The 19,789-nt window shown below is 50.2% G+C and overlaps 1 protein-coding gene across 1 annotated transcript; it reads left to right on the top strand.

The window, feature by feature from the left end:
• The first annotated feature begins 8 nt into the window (after positions 1 to 8).
• On the top strand, positions 9 to 17,533 carry OXTR (oxytocin receptor). Its single transcript, XM_047097442.1, has 2 exons — positions 9 to 930; positions 17,286 to 17,533. The coding sequence occupies exons 1-2, from the start codon at positions 9 to 11 to the stop codon at positions 17,531 to 17,533; spliced, it is 1,170 nt and encodes a 389-aa protein (XP_046953398.1).
• Positions 17,534 to 19,789: the final 2,256 nt, after the last annotated feature.

The following is a 19,789-nucleotide window of genomic DNA, read 5'->3' as shown; positions in this document are numbered from 1 at the left end:
CCACGGGCATGGAGGGCGCGCTTGCGGCCAACTGGAGCGCGGAGGCGGTCAATGGCAGCGAGGCGCCGCCGGGAGCCGAGGGCAACCGCACCGCCGGGCCCCCGCAGCGCAACGAGGCCCTGGCGCGCGTGGAGGTGGCCGTGCTGTGCCTCATTCTCTTCCTGGCGCTGAGCGGCAACGCGTGCGTGCTACTGGCGCTGCGCACCACGCGCCACAAGCACTCGCGCCTTTTCTTTTTCATGAAGCACCTGAGTATAGCCGACCTGGTGGTGGCAGTGTTCCAGGTGCTGCCGCAACTGCTCTGGGACATCACTTTCCGCTTCTACGGGCCCGACCTGCTGTGCCGCCTGGTCAAGTACCTGCAGGTGGTGGGCATGTTCGCCTCCACCTACTTGCTGCTGCTCATGTCTCTCGACCGCTGCCTGGCCATCTGCCAGCCGCTGCGGGCGCTGCGTCGCCGCGCGGACCGCCTGGCGGTGCTCGCCACGTGGCTGGGGTGTCTGGTGGCCAGCGCGCCGCAAGTGCACATCTTCTCGCTGCGCGAGGTGGCCGACGGCGTCTTCGACTGCTGGGCGGTCTTCATCCAGCCCTGGGGGCCCAAGGCCTACATCACGTGGATCACGCTCGCGGTCTATATCGTGCCTGTCATCGTGCTCGCCGTCTGCTACGGCCTCATCAGCTTCAAGATCTGGCAGAACTTGCGGCTCAAGACCGCGGCGGCGGCGGCGGAGGGGCAGGAGGGCGCGGCGGCGGCGGGCAGCGCTGGGCGCGCGGCTCTGGCACGCGTCAGCAGCGTGAAGCTCATCTCCAAGGCCAAGATCCGCACCGTCAAGATGACCTTCATTATCGTGCTGGCCTTCATCGTGTGCTGGACGCCATTCTTCTTCGTTCAGATGTGGAGCGTCTGGGACGCCAATGCGCCCAAGGAAGGTAGCGCTGGTGGGGAACTGGCGGGGGACGGGGTGGGGAGTGCGGCGTCCTTGCCTCGCTGTCTCTGCACGTCCAGGGCTCTAGGGGTCTCATGCCGGGGAGGTGGGCCTTGGAATCCTGCAGAGCTGGGTTTGAGTCATGGCTCCATTATCAAGGGATTTGGGGGCTTAACTTCCCTAAGCCTTGGCTTACTCTTCTGTAAAATGACCGTGATGAAACTGCCAGCTCTCATCAGGCAGTAAGGGAATGAAATGAGAAAATGCACGCCAAGTCCTTAGCACAGTCCTTGGGCTACATATGGGGCGTATGGTTCATTATTATGGATGAGAAAACTGAGGTTCAGGTGACTTTCCCACATGGTTAGCCAGTGGTGGAATAAACTTAAGAACGCAGGTGTGGGGCGGCTGGGTGGCTCAGTCGGGTGAGCGCCAGACTTGGACTCTGGTCATGATCTCACAGTTCGTGAGTTCAGGCCCCACATCGTCATCGCTGCTGTCAGCCCAGGGCCTGCTTCAGGTCTTCTGTCCCTTTCTTTTTCTGCCCCTGGCCCGCTTGCATGCTCTCTCAAAAATAAATAAACACTTAAAAAAAAGAAGAACTCAAGTCTAAAGCTTCCACCGCTTTAAATTTGCGTTGAACTTGACTTTAAATTCAAGTCAGCCCAAACACACAGTATGTGGTGGCTGGGGCTTCGGGGGATGTGACGTAGAGTCCCTGAACCCCTTCCCTGGTGGAGGTGGTAACCCTCAAAGTAGAGAGGTGGGTGCCCCAGAAGGTAGAGGGGCTGGGGATGCCTGAGACTAGAGACTGTTTGTTGCTTGTGCTGGGGAGGAGTGGGGGTGGGGGAAAGGAAGGGAGCCCAGATGCACACTTTCTGATTTGACCTGGGAGCCTGGGTGGTTTCTGTAGGCAGGGAATGCACTTCCAGATTGGAGGACTGAGGAGGTCAGGGCTGAGGGTGGCCAGAGGCTGTTGTCTGAACTTGGCCACTGTCAGGAAGGCCCGGAGGAGAGCGTAGAATGGAGTAGTCTGTGCGGAGGGAGCTTGGGAGAGCAGAGAGCACCTTGGGTCCTGGGGCTTGTGGCCACCACTGGGCTGCTGCAGGCTCCTGGCAGCTTGGCCTTCAGTGCACACGTCTCCAGCAGCTCATTTGCAAAGAGTAGGAGGGATGATCCGAGGTGGCAACTGACTTACACCTTTTTGTTTGAGGGTAAAAGCTCGTAACACTACACTGGGATGCAGGTGAGTCAGATGCTTATAAGGAAACATGGAGGGGTTTGCTTTCACCCTTTCTGCAAAAATGTCCCATTTTTAAATATAATCACTCCTGCTCCCAACAGTCTAAAATACAACCTTCCCATGGAAGCAGAAGTCTCCCTTCATTCAGCTGGATCACTTAGCTTTGCTCTCTTCCAGAAACCACAGACTCCTGGCTTTAACCAGCCCTCCCCGTTAACCTAGTGTTTGCCTTAGTGGCCAGGGCAGTTATCATTCGACATGTACTGAGCACCTGTGGGATGTCAGGCTGGGGCAGTGTGGGGTGAGGATTGCTATGAAGACTCAGCAAAGCCAGCCTGGCTCCAAGGTGCAGCCTGTGGTCATGCCTTGAAGAAAGGGTTCAGGGGTCCAGAGAGGGGAAGGTACTTGCTCCCGGTCACACAGCAAATCGGAGGCAGAGTAGAGCTATTTTGTCCTGTGCCAGACTTCTTATGAAGGACACATGAGTATGGAGCTGGGTTGGGCAAAAGCCAGCAGTGGGTGTTTCTAATCAGGGCATCAGGCTACACCTGTTTCCTGGGCAGAAGCTGAAGATTCAGACCTGAGTCTTGAGGGCTCAGACACTAGCCCTTGAGGAAGTGAGACTGATACTGAGCAGATCCTGGGGAGATATACTGGGGAGTCTTCCTTCCAGTGCTTACTAGTGGGATTTCAGGTGAAGGGTCCTCTTCTCTACCTTGTTTTATTTTGTTTTCTTTTCTTTTATTTTCTTTTTATTTTTTTAATGTTTATATTTGAGAGAGAGAGAGAGAGAGAGAGAGAGAGAGAGAGAATGGGGGGGGGGGGAGAGGGGGCAGAGAGAGAGGGAGACACAGAATCCGAAGCAGGCTCCAGGCTCCGAGCCATCAGCACAGAATCTGATGGGAGGCTCGAACTCACAAACTGTGAAATCATGACCTGAGCCAAAGTCAGATGCTTAGCCCACTGAGCCACCCAGGCACCCCAATTCTACACTTTAAAAGTACACCAGACAGTCCATTTCTCTGTTTTAAAACACAGAGAGAGAGGGAACCCTCAGCTAAAGTGGGGGCCAGAGGCCTTTTGGGTACATGTGGTCCCCTGAGGATTTCCGGGCAAGACCTTCAGTAGAGCCGGACCCCTGTTCTCAGGCTCCAGGAGTGGGGAAAGAAACAGACTCTAGGAACCTCCTATCTCCCCTGTGTTCCTGTGCTTCTTTCCCAGTTCAGAGGAAAAGGTGGGTGTCACACGGAGAGCGTAGGTCCCCCTGGTCTTCCTCGACACTCTGTCTTGGGTACTGTGAGAAGAGAACAAGTGCAGACAGCAGGGGATTCATGATACCACCGCTGCCACGAGCCAGCGCCCAGTCCCCACGTGCCAGGCCCATCAAGCATCAAGGACTTGGGCTCTGGTCACCAGCCTGGCCAAGTCGTGCCTCGGCCTCAGGGCTGCAGCGGGTCTGAGTGGACATGGGCTCAGCTGGACCGTAAACTCTGTGCCCGCTTGGCATTAATTGGGATAAGTGCAAGTAGCAGGTTGGGCCATCAGAAATGATGGTGTTTACAGTCACTTTGGAGACATGACTCTGTCCCAAGGCTATCATAAGTGTTAAGGAATAAAAGAAAGGTACACTTGAGCTACTCAACAGATTTTGATCAGCACCGCAGCATGAATGCACAGCCCCCACTTTCCAAGAGGAAGGGAATTCAGAAGAGATGCAAAACAGCGAGATCAGGGCCCCTCACTCTGCTCATCTCCTGGGGAGTGGAGGCTGCAAGCTCAGGAAACCCGTTGAGAGCAGCATGACATTCCTTCGGGGAAGCCCAGGGGCAGACAGCTACAGATGGAGGTGGAGGGAGTGGGGCAAATGTGGGGTCTGTTCCTGCCAATAGCTTCATGATGAACACCTCTGAGAGAATAAGAAACTCCTGAACCACTGGCTACAGATCATGGGCTGAGTGAATGGAGAAACCATGCTTGTCTTGGCAGCTGGCCTCGTGGTCCTTCACAGGGCTCCAAGTCTCTGCCTCCTGTAGGGGTTGTGTGCTCTGGCATTCTCTCCAAACCCAGATGCTTCTTTTACATCGCTCTCTTGGACATCGCTCTTGATGGACTTCTTTACCTCATACCCCTTTATTCACACCAAGCGCCGCCTTCATGGGTTTAGAGCTCTCCTTGTTCCAAAAGTAATGAGAGGTAGGCCACAAAGATTCGGGCACCGCAGGGAGATAAAGTAGATATGGGGAGACTTGGATGAAAGGGGAAGAGGCATAGGAAGATTATAACATGATTATAATAATAATAATAAAGGCTCTGTGGGTAGAGGTGAGCTGTGTACAGGGCTTCCTTTTTGTAAGAGCCAAAGGAAAGAAGGAAACTCTCAATTTCAGTATTTCCATTGTTCACAAGAAAAAACAGTGAGAGAAGAAGAAAGGAAGAGGAGCATCATGGTAATGTTTGAACTCCTCCCCACCCAAAACAGCCACCTGCTGTTGGAGCCCCGATTTGGTGAGGCCAGTGAGGCCACAGAGGTAGGAGTGAGACCAGACACCCATGGCAGGTTTGGACGAGCCCCAGATGTATCCTTCATAAGCAAATCCCAGTATCAAAGATTGGGTCAACCTTTCCCCGCTGAACTCAGTAGGTTTGCTTTGTTGCTGGTCCCAAGGACTCGGACCCTGGAGTAGTTCTGAGAGAGGAGGTGGAGAGGGGGCATATCTGTATTTCCAGGGATTTGTCAATGCTGCTTGGTATAGTGGAGCTGATTTTGAGTCTCTGTGTCTAGTGTTTGTGAAATGCCTGGTCCAGTGGGCAGAAATGAGAGAGGAGGGGGGGCGGGTTGGACAGGTGTGCTATCTGTACATACCAAACACTATTTGTGGCTCCTGTCTGTTCAGCAGAAGGTACCTGGAAGCTAGAGGAGAAGCTTTTGAATTAAAAAAAAAAAATCTCACAGTTCATAGTGAGCCAAAGTTCATAGATGAGCCAAAGTGTTCTTTCAGAATTCTCTCAAAATGGCCGATTTCTGTGAGAGCAGGAAACTGCCCCGAGAACAGGGTGGGGACCTCCACTGCGTGGAGATTGCAGAAGAACCAAGAGATCCATCTGGTGGGCCAGGACAGCAGACAGGCACTGTGGAATCCCACATCACACGTGCAGAGAAAACCACACGGTTGGCCTGTGCTTGGAGTTGGCTCTGCCATTTTCTCCTGTGTGTCCTTTGAGCAAGTGGTTCTATCTCTCTGGGCCTCAGCTTCGTCCTGTGTATAATCAAGGAAGCAGAGCCTGCTTGTGGGGTTGCTGTGCAGATGACCTGATAGGACCCGTGGCACCTGGGGCCATGTGATCCGTGTCGCCCTTCTCCTCCTCTCCCCCCATCCGACTTGTTAAAAGTTTTGTTTGCATTCTTGAGACCAACTTTGAGAATTTTGGCAGGTATTCCTGAGGGAGGAAGTGGGCATTTTTCTCTTGAGAGCCCAGCGTAAGGGGGTGGGGGTGGAAGCCGAGCCTGCTGGACAATAGGGAGGTTGGTATGTGGGGGAGAAACTTGTTAGGGCTGGACTAGGAGCGTTGTCACAACAGGGACACCTTGTGTGACAGTGCCTAGCATAGGGCGTCCATTGGGAGCTCAGCCAATGCTTGCTGAACAAATAGGAAGGATATGGGAGGAGGAAGGTGCTGGAGACGGGCTGCAGTGGATGTGTGGAGTTGGACTTGGGAGAAATAAGGGTTTTCTTTTGTTGTTGTCGTTGTTTTCTTAAATTTTTAAAGTTTATTTTTTTATTTATTTTGAGGGAGAGAGAGAGAGAGAGAGAGCGAGCGAGCATGAGCAGGGGAGGGGCAGAGAGAGGGAGAGAGAGAATCCCAAGTAGGGATTCAGTGCTGTCCGCCCCGTGCCCGATGCGGGGCTGGAACTCAGGAACAGTGAAATCATGACCTGAGCCAAAACCAAGAATCAGACGCTCGACTGACTGGGCCACCCAGGTGCCTTAGAAATAAGGGTTTTCTAAGTAGCCTTCCAACAACAGAACTGGCTACCTGGGAAAGAAGTGAGTGGTCACTTGGGGGCAACCAAACATCTATCAGGGGTATTGTCCTAGGAGGAAGGTGGAAATGCCCAGGGGCTTGGTTTTAAGTGTTTCCCTGCCTGAAAATGAGCTGCCCAGCTCCTCCCTTTCTCTATGGAACTGTGGTCCCTCCGATGTGGCCCTGCCCACCTCACCATTCTGAGGATATTGTGCCCAAATTTTGGGTGGGCCAGACACCTTGCGGGGGAGAGGGGGTCTGCTCTCCAGGTGACCCACTGGTACGGAGAGCAGTGGGGGAGGGAGGGCAGGCAGGTGGAGATTGGACAGATCATTCTTTGCCCTGAAGAGCTCTCAAACTTGGCCCCTCTGGGTGTAAATTGCAATTAGATGGACAGTTAACGATCACACTCTTGGCATTAAGCAGTTGTGAGTTATGTTCTTGGCTAATGCTCATGCTTTCCTTTTGAGTTTCTGCCCCAGGTGACTTTACCCTTTTTTCCCCCCAAAAGGTTTGATTAATAACGGCAAAAAAGAGAGGGAGAGGGAGAAGAAAAGGAAGAGAGAGAGAGAGAGAGAGAGGGAGGGAGAACAAAAGGGAGAGAGAGAGAGAAAGAAAGAGAGAGAGAGAGAGAAGAAAGATCTGTTGGATGAGGCTTTGCTATATACTTTTTCCCATTTGATGGATGTTTGGGATGGTGGGGAGGCTGTGGGGGGCTGTGGGTCAGGAGGTCAGTTCCTGGAGCAGGCCTGCCCCTGGCTTCAGGGCATCTCTGGAGAGCCTGGGCTGACCGGTCAGCTGTCTGAGGGGTTGGTCCACCTGACACCCCCACTGCTTTGTGCTGGCAACTACTGGAAGCAGAGGGAACCCCACAGGGCTCACTCCCAGGGGCTGAGGCTGGGTGGGGGCTGACCTGTGCTCTGCCAGACCCCATTGTGTCAGTCCCAGAAGACAGCAGTGAGCACTGATGACAGCCCCCTTCAGAGACCTGGCCTTGTCACCATCTCTGTGATTTGGGGCACGTCTCTGTGTGATGGCTGGGCCTCTGTCACTCCCATCCGAACAATGGGGATAGAACATGACACCCTCTCTGGGCATCCACTTCGGTGACGTGAGGAGTCGGATGAGTTGGTGACAGTAACCACCACTGGGTGAGTACCCAGCCCCACCTCTCATCCTCACCTGAACACAGCAAGGTGAGGGGGCTTCATCCCCATTTTACAGAGGGGGAAACCGAGGCTCGGAGAGGCATGACCTGCTCGAGGATGCGGTTGAGTAAGCAGTGGAGCTGGGATTTGAACCCAAGCCCTCTCACACCAGAGACTGCCAGACTGCACTGCCCCTCCTCCCCAGGCCAGCATTTTCAAGGTGGTCCACCATGTTCGGCCTTGGCATCTCCTGGGTGCTTGTTAAAAAGCTGATTCCTGGCCCTGCCCCAGAGCCCTGCACGCTCTTTGCAGCCCCAGTATCCCTACACACACCCACCTGGCTGCACGTCCGCTCATAGCACCACCCTCTTGGCATCCTGGGTTCAAAGTCTGTGCTTCTCAGCTACTCCTGCTACCCACTGACCCCTCCATCTTAGGAGTACCACACCTGTCATGGTGACTCTTCCCTTTCCATCACCAGCTTTTGGTTGAGAGCAGCATGTCTTGACTTTGGCACTACGGCATTCTGGGCCAGATAATCTCTGTTGGGAGGGTGGCCATCCAGGGCACTGTGGGGTGGCTCACAGCATCCCTGGCCTCTACCTACTAGATGCCACTGGCTCCTTTCCCTCGGTTGTAACCACCAAAAGTGTTTCCAGACATTGCCGAATGTCTCCTATGGGGCAGAATCGCCCCAGGCTGAGAAGCAGTGGTTTAGGCCCACTATGTAGGTGTCGCCTGAACTGATATCTAATGAATGAGGGCAACCTCATCTGCCCTGAGCTCTGGCCAGTGTGCTTAGTATACCCCCAGCCAGGCCAGATGACTTGTCAGTCCCCACGAGGTCCTTTTGCTTTGCTCCCACGCTGATTCTCTTCCCACCACAGGAATGCCCACCCCGAGTCTCTTCTGTGGAGACCCATCATCCTTCACAGGCCAAGTCCAAGCGTGGGCTGCTCTGTGGCACAATTCCAGTGGGTACCATTTACCTCCTGGCCTGTGAGAATGATGCTCCCAGGAGCTGTGCAGGGCACAACTCGAACAGCTGGACATGGAAGCCTCATCCAGTGTTCCCATGAAACCCTCCCTGCTTCCCCCAGCTGGAGGCCTCCTTCCTCCTCTGAAGGAGGGAAGTTCATTCTGCAGTCATTAGTGCCTCCGAGGGTCCTGTCCATACAACCTCTGCCTTGGTATCTCAGTCCTCCAGTGAGGAGAGTTTGCAGGGAGCCAATCCCTAGTTCCTCACCTGCCCTCCTGTGGCCAACGGCTGACATTTGCATAAACATGGGACAGCCAGGCCAAGGTGGGTTACAGAGCTTTGGGGGCAACACCCCCATTTTCTGCTAGGCTGGTGTCAGGCTCTCAGGTCCCGAGGTGTATGTAGCACGATGGGGTGTCAGCAGTGACCTTGGGCCATTGACTAAACCTGCCTGGAGCCCAGTTTTGTGGAGTTAAGAATAGAGTTTAGGCTGTGGGGAGGGTGGGCTGTGCCCGTGGCACAGTGCCTGGCATATAGTAAGTGCTTAATAAATATTTGCTTTAAAAAGGAGAGCAGTTCCAAGACATGTCAGGTCCTGGGCCGAGTCAGTGCAGTTGGGGGTGGGAATCGTGAGCTCAGGAGTATTTTAGCAGAAGGCCTGCGGTTTCTGGTGAGGAAGGAAGCCCATGGGTGCTCAGAGGGGAAGAGGTGAAGACTAACGAAAGCCCCACCTGGAGGAGGCAGCAGGAAGCCAGGCGGAAAGGTTCTAGCTCTGGATTTTAGAAGCCCCAGAGGACACTTGCATAGGGGGTGGCCAGGGAGGGGGTGTAACCAGGCAGTCATGTGCGAGCATCCCCATTCCTGTGATCTGATTCCTGGCCACGGAGGGGCAGCCTCTGCCAGTCTCTGTCATGCTCCAGCTGGCACTTCCTGCCCGTTGCCCTGTGCTCCATGGCTCACCCCTCACACCAAAATGGCCCCTCTTGGTCATTCCATTTCTCTCTCTTTCTCTCCACCTGACCTGGATATGAGTGTGAACCTCATTTTCATACAAGGAATGACGTTAGAATCCACTTATCACATTAGAGCCACCTCTTATGGTCAAGCAGGGAAATTGCATTTTCGCTTTCCCAGCTTGCCATTGGCAGCTGGACGTATCAGGATTTCCCGTCTGCTAATTTCACGCTTCAGTTCACTTCCATCCCTTACAGACCTCTTCCTATTTTCCAGTGTTTGCTGGCAGTCAGGGACAGAGCCACAAATGACACACCATTCCCAGTCACCAGTCTGTAAACACAAATAATGACAGCACGAAGGGATGATGCAGTAAGAGAGATCTTTATTCTCCTCCCACCCCAAGTGTTTACCCCAGGAGGCATCAGTTGATTCTGACTCCCTGGTGAAAAACCCTGGAGGGTTTCAGAGAGGGAACCACATTTGAAAAGGGGGCTGTGGGAGCCAGTTGGAACTGCCAATGCAAGGAAGCACACTACATGTTGAGATCATCAGGCACGTAACTTTAGTACTATCTTTCTCCCTGTTGGAGGGATACTTCTCAAACTTCAGCGAGCACACAGATCATGTGGGGGATCTTGTGAAAATGCAGATCCCAATGAAGGAGGTCCGGGAGGGAGCCCAGGAGTCTGCATTTTTACCAAATATCCAGGTGCCTGTGCATCTGGCCCATTGACTATGTACTGAGTAGTAAGTCTTTAATATCTTACCTCTGTTACCAAAATGCACAGTTTGCCTTTGCACATAGGCTGAAATTGGCTGCAAGACTTGTCATTCCCTGCATGGTAGAGAAGGGCTGGTCATTTATAAGAAAGCCCCAGCGGTTGTGCTTCCAGAAGGCGGTTCAACTTGTTTCCCAGATTTGAGCAGGGACACAATAGGAGCCCATTTAAAGCTCCATAGCCCACGAATTTGGCTCCTATTCCTGACTTTAGGATACATGGGGAGATCACACAGTTGTGAATTTTAAAACAATTCCAATGTTGTAAAATTGTGGTCTTTTCTAAGAAGGCGATCTATTGTAATACATATTAGTATTCAATTTTTATGTAACTGTACATTCAAAACTCATTAAAAAAAGAAAAAGGCCTTTGGTAGTATACAACTCTCAAATTCCTGCACAGCCCCTATAGGAATAAGGGATTCACACCCAGATTTCCAATCCCCTGGCCAGGAGGCCTTGTACCAAGCAATTGGTTTCTGGAGTGAGGGCCTCTTATAAAAGTTGACAGGCTTGATTTGATCCAGATAAGAGACATTAGATAAGCCATACGTCTTTGAAGTGTACGTGAAATGCATTGGTCACCTCAGGCACACACAGCCCAGAGAGGCCGTGGCCAGCTGCCCGTCAGCTGTTCTGGGCTAATTTGGGCCTTCGGTGGCAGGGCGGAGGGGGTACCGGGAAATCCGAACGTGGGAGTTCTTGGGGCTTGAGTAAAGCCAGGCTGGTAGGCGGGTGGAAGGCTCTGGGGCATACCGTCCTCGTCCTCAAGTGGCCCTCTGCCGCCCACCCCTCCATGAGTCACAGTGCCGAGTGGAAATGCAGAGTTGTTTCTGTCTCCTGGGAGTACTGTTGGCCAGCAGGGTATGTTGCCTTTTGGTGGGTGGCCATTTCTGCTCACTTCCCCTGCTTGGCACATAGGAGCTCCCACTGGAAGATCACCCTTAACTTTGGACCCACCAGCCTGTTCCCCAGTGCTGCACCTCCCTGTTTAACAGCCCGCCTGTCATACGTCTGTCTTTCCCTTGAGGTCAGGTCCCCAGGGCTGCTGCTGCAGCAGCGGGCACAGGGCATGGAAAGAATGCAGGAACATCCTCTTCCTCAGAGAAATGCCCCAAGCTCATGGCCAGGTAGGTGTGAGGGCCCAGTCTGTGGCCCAGTACCTCCCACGGACCCTCCCTTTCCGGCAATGACCAGAGAGAGCAGTTTGCACTGCTCAGGGCTCCATCCAGGGGAAAGATGTTATTTTTATGGGGGGCAAGTGGAAGAAACAGGATTCTGAGACCCTGAAATCCTGCCCTCTCCCGGGGTTGCCACCACGTTCCCTTTTGGGTTTCTCATGTCACTGGCAGAGAAGGTTTTTCCTAATGAACTGTCTGGAATTCCTTTGGTATCACATAATCCAATCCCAGTGCTCTGGGTTTTGATTTTTTTTTCTTTTTGAATTTTTGAAGTTCTGGAAAAAAGGACAAAGGACAATTTCTTTAATCGACTTGAGATCAGAAGCCCCCAAACTTGGGGCTTTAAAAAAAGTATGCAGTTGGTCATATCTCCTCTCTGTTAATGATAATACTAATCACCTAAATTAACACTGCCATTCACAAAGCCCTTTTATACTTTTTTCCCCCAGTTTTCTTAAAGTCCTTGGGAGTGTTATCTCCAATTTATAGGTAAGGATGTTAAGGCTCATACAGCAGATGTGACTCAGAGAAGGAGAGTTCAGACACCAGGGATTTGCATCTGAATCCGGGGTCCCTGGCTCCTCCTTCCGACAACTGAGCCCATGCCCCTCTGGGGCCCCTCTGTGAACTCGCCCCCATCCTCCTGGCAGCTATAGACCACACCTTTTGAAGAGTCTGGTGGATTCTGACTTCCAGCTCCTCCTTTCTGTGCTCTGACTTCGTCATTTCTCTGCTTTATGGAAAGTGTGGCCGCGGACCAGGCTCAGAGCTTGGTAGCAGGGACAGCCCTTCAGAGTAGCCTGAATTTAGGCAAAAGGGTAGACTGTTGTACATTTGCATAGATGGGTCATTGCACGCGAGCTGCCCCTGGGACAGGGTGTTGTGATCTGGCCAAAGGCAGTGCCCTGAAAGGAACTCAGCCGTGAGCCACACTGGCCAGCTCCCTGGCAGCTGGGGGATGAGCCCCCTAGGGCAGGACCTGTGCCTGGGACATCACAGCATCCAAGGAACACTTGCTAGAGCCAGCCTGAGGCAGCATCACTCTGAGTCACCTTTTCATTCAGTGTCCCACCAGCAGCAGCTACCCAGTGGATGCTTGTGTTTTGAAAGAAGACTGTCAAACAGTATTTTAGTATAGAACACCCGGAGGGTGGCGTGTCCTAGAACCTGGAGCTGGAACGCAGCGAGCAGAAAGGAGAGATGGCAGTTTACAGTGCAGAGACGGCAGCTGCTCCCAGCTGTGCCAGGCGTATGCATTAAAACAGATCTTAGCACTGACATTTGCTGGGCAAGATCAGACATTCCCAGGACCCCGAGTAATGTGGAATAAGGTGAGAACATTCTCCTCTAATGCTAGTTCTTTGTTTGAGCACACCTCTGACTTTGTAGAGCCCAGGCGCCCCCGTAGCGCTCCCTGAAGATGGCCTATTGTTTCATCTGTTTAAACCCATCAGGAAATTGCAAGCTAGCTGAGAAGGGTAGATAAGGTCTGTTGGTTCCACTGGTGACACAGGCATTTAGAGCCGGGAATCGAATCCATAAGCTGACATTCTTGGCCATGCAGTCTGGCCCAAGAGCCACGCTGAACAGACATTGCCGTATGGCAGTGCAGCTTCCAGAAGCTCAGCCACTGTGTACTGTGTCCTGTGCCCCACCCTGAGCTGTCTCAGATTCTGAGACACAGCCCAGCCCAGGGAGCGGCCTCTCCCCATTGTTTCACCCATGCTGGTGTTAACTCTTATTGTTAAGAGAAGTAGCATTTATTGGGCATCATGGTAGTGATAATGACAATAGCTAAGTTTGCCAAGTTCTGACTTTTATTGAACCCCAGGAATCGTGGTGGGTACTTGGTATCTCCTGTCTAATGAAACTTGGCAGTGATTCTGTAAAGAAGTTCTTTTTATTACTCTCATGTCACAGATGGAGAAACTGAGGTTAGGAGAGGTTAGGAGACGTGCCCTGGAAAACTCAGGTGCAAAGTGGCAGAGCCAGGACGTGGGCCATGTCTGGGTAACTTGGAAACAAAGCCATTGCTCAGCTCTCCTTCTGGTCAGATGGGAAGAAGTGTGCTGGGCGTGCCCTCTGGGTTTTCCCCTGCCCTTCTGAGCCCCTTCCCACTGCTTTTTAACATCTGCCCCTCCTACAGGCATCAAGGATTGGCTAACTTTTTCTGTAAAGGGCCAGACAGTAACTATTTTAGGCTGGTGAGTATAAGGTCTCTGTAATAGGTACTCAACGTTGTCCTTGTAATGCAAAATTTGCCACAGAAAATATATCAATGAATGGGTGTGGCTGTGTTTCAATAAAACTTTATTTAGAAGAATCAGCATCAGGCGGGTTTTGGCCTATGGGCTATATAGTTTGCTGGCCCCTAGTCTAGACCAGGAGACATTTCTGCCAGGAACAATGGTGATCTGATAGCGATGTGTTTCCCGTCCCAGGTATACTTAGATATTAAAGACTATCACTGGGAACAGGCAGTACCTAGCCTCCATGGGCAATTATATCTGTGTGGGCAAAGGGTAGTTGCTGTCTCTGTCCCTCAGATCACACCAGGAGGGTGATTGCCTGGCCAGCATGTGTCTTTGCTTTGGGACTGAGAGGATTCGCTAACTAGTACCAACCTGATGTGTGAATGCTGACCTAGTTATTAATTTCAGGTAGGAACACTGGGTGACTTGTGTGTCCTTGGGGAAGTCATGTCCCTTCTCTGACCTTCACTTTCCTCAACATATAAAATGGGGATGAGTCTGATTTGAAAATCATATGGTCCTGTGCCAGTTTGAGAGGGTGATTCCAGTGGTCAGCATTGCTGTTGTTATGTGCTCCCTTGGAAACAACATCATGAATTGTGAGGACACTGTTTTCCATGCTTTGTTCTGTTCCTGTTCTTCTGAAACCCTATGAAGGTTGCAGCAGTGTGGCCTAAACAAGGTACAATAAGTGCAGAGAGCCAGTGAGGTGCAATCAGTCAGTCACTTACTTGCTCCGAAACCATCAATGGCTCCCCATTGTCTATAGATTAAAGCTCAGACAGCCTGGATTCAAAATCCTCCTCAGCCTAGCTCGTTCCAGTTTCTTTTCCCACACCCCCCCCCCACTCCAACTCTGGAAGTCCCTGAATGTTCTTGAACATTCTTTCTTATGTGCCTTCATTCCTATTGCTTCCTTCCTTTGGAATGTTCTCCATAGACTGTTTTTTATTCCCAAATAGCTCTCCTCTCTGCTGATGGCTTGCATTTCCACCACTGGGGACTCATGTCTCTGGATAGTTAAGATATTGGCAAATTTAAAAGTCCAAATGTGCCCTTAACATTTGGCAACCTGACACAAGCAGGTTCAGTTTATAGAGGCTCATCCATCCCCCAAGGAGCCAGGCCAGGCCTGTCATTCATGTCTGTGGCCACCAGGTGGGGGCAGCGGGTGCTGGCCCTAGTCTCAACTCCTCCACCCAGGCTGGCCATGTAGAGGTAGAAAATCTCCCTATGGTTACTTGGGAATCCTTTAACTATTTACTTTTTTGTTGTTGATGTTTCTGTATGCTTTTTTTTTTTTAAATAGGAGAAATGAGTTAAATGATCCAAATGTAAAGAGTTGGGCAGGTAGCTTAAGAAAAAAAAAGATACAATTATAACTGTATACAGTTAGGCAAAAGTGGTGCCTTCCTGTCCAAGGGTGAACTTATTCCTGCTACGACCTTCTCTCTTGTTTATATCCTTACACACCTACATTCTTGCCTTTGTGTCTGATAGTTTACTCGGTGCCCTCTTTTAACTTTTTATAGGTCAATTTTACCTCCTTTATTTTATATGTTTAATTATGATTTTGAGGACATTCTCTTTTTAGTCTTTTTAGGCTTAGTCACTTTTCACCAGAGTTTCTAAACTTAAATTGATCGTCTTAGCTCTCCAAATCAAATATTTATTTTTTTCATTCTCTTTTAGAGAAAATGAGGGATTCAGTAGTACTGGCTTTTTCCCCCCTTCACTTTTCCACTTTTTTGTTCTTTACTATTTTAGTCTAAGGATTAGCTAGCTGCTTCTCCTTTGTTTTCTAAACATTCTCTTTGGTGAAATTTTTTGTTTTTATCTGTTGTAGTTTGCTTTTGTGCCAACAGGTGCATCAAGTAATTAGACCACCGGTTCTCAAACGTGTGTGTGTGTGTGTGTGTGTGTGTGTGTGTGAACCCCCTGGAGGTCTGTCTACAACACACTGGTGAACCTCACCCCCAGAGTCTGATCCAGTAGGTCTAGGGTGGGGCCTGAGAATTTGCATTTCTAACAAGTTCCCAGGTGATCTGGGGATCCCACCTTGAGAACCACTGCATTTGTTTTGCAGCCAAACACTTTTCTCCTTTTGGTGCTTGGCGACTTTGCTTACAAATGTCTCCATGCTCTGCATCTGTGGTGGCATCGAGATCTTGTGGCTCCTCTGTCCCTGTGAGAAATCCTTTCCTGGATTTAGCTCGAATTCTGGAGTTATTTTTTGAAAACTTTTTGCAGAAAAGACCAAGACCAGCAGATTTCCCCTTCTTGCATTCTCGTGTACATGGTTTTCCTTGCAGGTCTCTGCTCCTCCATTGGTAGGAGAGGTCTGCAGTTTGTCAGATTGAAGTCTATTGCAAGAAACTCAGATTTTTTTCCCCCTCCTTCTACTTGGAAGTATATAGGATTAGGAATTTTTCTTTTTTCTTTTCTTTTATTTTTTTAAATGTTTATTTTTGAGAGAGAGAGATTGAGTGCTAGCAGGGGGAAGTGGTGGTGGGGAGGGACAGAGAGAGAGAATCTGAAGCAGGCTCCAGGCTCTGAGCTGTCAGCACAGAGATGAATGTGGTGCTCGAACTCACGAACTCTGAGACCATGACCTGAGCTGAAGTCAGGCACTTGACCGACTGAGCCCCCCAGGCCCCCCAACTTTTTCTTTTGATTTTAAAGTAGACTCTACACCCAACCTGGGGCTTGAACTCACGACACCGAGATCAAAGAGCCACATGCTCTACTGACTGAGTCAGCCAGGTGCCCCAGGATTAGGAATTTTTCTTTCCCCTTCAAGCTTGAATTTGTGACAAGCAGTCAGAAGTTGATCATTGATTTTGCCTGGAACTCAATAAATCCGCAGTATGACAGCTTCTGCACAGTGCCTCAAATAATTTCAGTGTAACCTTTTTTCCTGTGTGAGTCCTATTTGCCGTGCTGAAGCAGTGCTCCTAGAGGTATCTTCACAGAACCCTCCATGTTCTCAACTGTGAAGACAGCATACACTTTCTTGCTACCATGCCTTTGCCTGTGTCCTTCCTCCTGCCCGGAGCACCCTTCCTCCCTTCTTTGCCTGAAGACTTGTAAGCATCCTTCGGGTATCAGCCCAAATGCCGGTTTCTGTGGGGCTGGCTGTGATTCGCTCAGAGTTGCACCCCTCCTCGGTGTGCCCACCCTGACCTGCATCGTGCCCACCCTATGGTGCTACTCATTGTGTTTTTGTGTCCCCATTGCCTAGCCTGGTGTGTGGCACATGGTCATGATAGCAGCCACCGTGTGTTGGGCACTTGCTGTATACCAGGCGTTTTTGAATCCTTGCAGATTCCTGTGAGGTTTGGATACCCTTGTGAGCTCCCCTGAAAGATAGCAAATAGCAGTATCTTGGGGAACTAAAGAACATGGTGCTGGTGGCATGAAAATACAAACTAGGTCTGGCAGCTTCCAGATCCTGTGCTCTTGGGCACTCCCAGTCGTAGGCACTGGATACTTGCTGGGTGAGTTATGAATGAACAGGTGGCCATGACGAGTGCAGCTCCTGCTGACGGAAGCATGAGGCGGGTACGCTTTTGGTGAGAGAAAGGACAGAGAGCATTCTAGGCTGGGCTGAGCCTGGGAAGTGTTGGGGGCGGGGGCTGTGTGCAGGTTGAGTGCATGCCCAGAGCTAGGGTATGGAAGGAAGACAGACTTTGTGACCCAGCACCTGGTACCTGGGAAAGGCTGTTCTCAGGAAATGGTAGGGACTCCTCCAGTAGTGATGGGCTGTTCTCTTCCCCCTACCCCCCCACCCCCCGACAGCCTCGGCCTTCATCATAGCCATGCTCCTGGCCAGCCTCAACAGCTGCTGCAACCCTTGGATCTACATGCTCTTCACCGGCCACCTCTTCCACGAACTTGTACAGCGCTTCCTCTGCTGCTCCTCCAGCTACCTGAAGGGCAGCCGGCCGGGAGAGACCAGCGTCAGCAAAAAGAGCAACTCCTCCACCTTCGTCCTGAGCCGCCACAGCTCCAGCCAGAGGAGCTCCTCGCAGCCATCCACGGTGTGACTGGCCCGGGGCCAGGACTGCCTCCCATGGCTCAGCCTGTGCCTACATGGACAGTCCACCCCTTGGTGGCATGTGTGCGTGTATTTGAGGTACCTTTCAGTTTGCACCCTTCCACACCTTGGGGTAGCTTGAGCGGGGAATTCTGACATGGGGGTTGGGGAAGTAGTCCTCATGGTGGAAGATGATGGGGTGACTGATCCATCCAATCCCTGGATCTCCCCTGGTTTCCCACAGATGTTTGTGTACCCTGACCCCACTGTTGCCCCTGGCTGGTGGATGGGTTGTTTTTTTCTCCTGGACCTGTCATTTCACTCCAGTATCTTTTAACTCCTTTATGCTGGGATCTCGAGAAAGTAAGTATAGGATTGGTGATTCCCTGGGTGTGGAAGCCTAGTGTTCTGAGCTCAGAATAAGGAGTGAGCTCAGCTGCGGAGGGTGGTACCAATATCTTCCTGACTTCAGAGTGCTTTTACCTTTGCATGGACCCATCCCAGCATCCTGGAGCAACAGCATGTCAGAAGGTGGCCCTAGGAACAGGGGATTCCCTTATGAAACCATTTGGCATCGGCAGCTGATTAAAACCTGGGTTACAAATGTTTAAGAAGCTAATATTTGTATGAAGCAATTGGGAAAGAAAAAGAAATAAAAGGCATCCAAATTGGAAAAGAAGAAGTAAAACTCTTTGCAGATGACATAATTTTGTATGTAGGCAATTCTAAGGAATTCGTGCACTTGTACAAACCGATTAGAACGAATAAGTGAGTTCATCAAGGTTGCAGGATACAAGATCAACATACAAAAACCAGTGGTATTTCTTTTTTTTTTTAATGTTTATTTTTGAGAGAGAGAGTGTGAGCAGGGGAGGGGCAGAGGAAGAGGGGGAAAGAGGATCTGAAGCCGGCTCTGCACACTGACAGCAGTGAGCCCAATGTGGGGCTGGAACTCACAAACCATGAGATCATGACCCAAGCCAAAGTCGAACACTCAACCGACTGAGCCACCCAGGTGCTCCACCAGTGGTATTTCTTGATTCTAGCAATTAACCATATGAAAATGAAATTAAGAAATAATTCCATATATAATAATTTAAGAAAGGATAAAATAGGAATAAGTTTAAGAAAAAAAGTATAAGACTGATACCCTGACAACTACAAAATATCATTGAAAGAAATTGAAGAAGACTTAAATACATGGAAAGATATCCCATGTTCATGGATCAAAGACTTTAAATATTGTTAAGATGACAGTATTGTCCAAATTGATCTTCAGATTCAGTGCAATCTCTTATCAAAATCCTAGTTGGCTGCTTTGCACAACTTGATAAGCTGATCCCAAAATTCATACAGAAATGCAAGGGACCCAGAATAGCCGAATAATCCTTGAAAAAGAAGAACAAAGTGGGATTCACACTTCCTGGTTTCAAACTTAAAAGAGTGTGGTACTGTATAGTGGTAGACATCTAGACCATTGCAGTAGAATGGAGAGTGCAGATATAAATCCTCACATTTATGGCCAATTGATTTTTGACAACTGTGGCAAGAGAATTCACTAGGGAAGACAATCTGTTCAATAAATGGCTCTGGGAAAATGGGATTCCACATGCAAAAGAATGAAGCTGGTGAAGGTACAAACTTCCAGTTAGAAAAATAAATAAGTCACAGTGATAAAAAGTACAGCCCAGGGAGTATGGTCAATGATATTGTAATCAAGTTGTGTGGTGATCACACTTGTCATGGTGTGAGCCTTGAGTAATGGGTGGGATTGTTGGAATTCGATGTTGTACACCTGAAACTAATATCGCATTGTATGTCAACTATACTTCAATGAAAAAGAGTGAAGCTGGACTCCTACCTCACACTGTATGTAAAAATTAACTCAAAGTGCTTCCAGCCCTAAATGTAAGAGTTAAAACTATAAAATTCTTAGAAGAAAACATAGCCATAAATCTTTGTGACCTTGGACTAGGCAGTGATTTCTTAGCCATGATACCCAAAAAGCAAACACAAAGGAAAAGTAGATAAATTGAACCCCATCAAAACGGGGTACAGTACTTTTGTGCTTTGAAGGACATGATCAAGAAAGTGAAAAGGTATCTCACAGAATGGAAGAAAATGTTTGCAAATCATATACTCCTATCCAGAATATATCGAGCATTCTAACAACTTAACAGTAACAAGACAAATAAGCCAAGTTTTAAAAGGGACAAAATAGGGGTGGCTGGCTGGCTCAGTTGGTGGAGTGTGTGACTCATGATCT

Source organism: Lynx rufus, unplaced genomic scaffold, assembly GCF_022079265.1.
Source record: "Lynx rufus isolate CCGP_SWC_20201006 ecotype Redwood Valley unplaced genomic scaffold, mLynRuf1.p SCAF_4, whole genome shotgun sequence".
NCBI classification, from domain to species: Eukaryota; Metazoa; Chordata; class Mammalia; order Carnivora; family Felidae; genus Lynx; species Lynx rufus.
This window is presented reverse-complemented; position numbering and strand designations above follow the sequence as displayed.

Coding starts and splice junctions, on each gene's coding strand:
- OXTR (XM_047097442.1), top strand. CDS start 9: ATGGAGGGCGCGCTTGCGGCCAACTGGAGCGCGGAGGCGGTCAATGGC. Junction 931..17,285: donor CGCCAATGCGCCCAAGGAAG/GTAGCGCTGGTG, acceptor ACCCCCCGACAG/CCTCGGCCTTCATCATAGCC.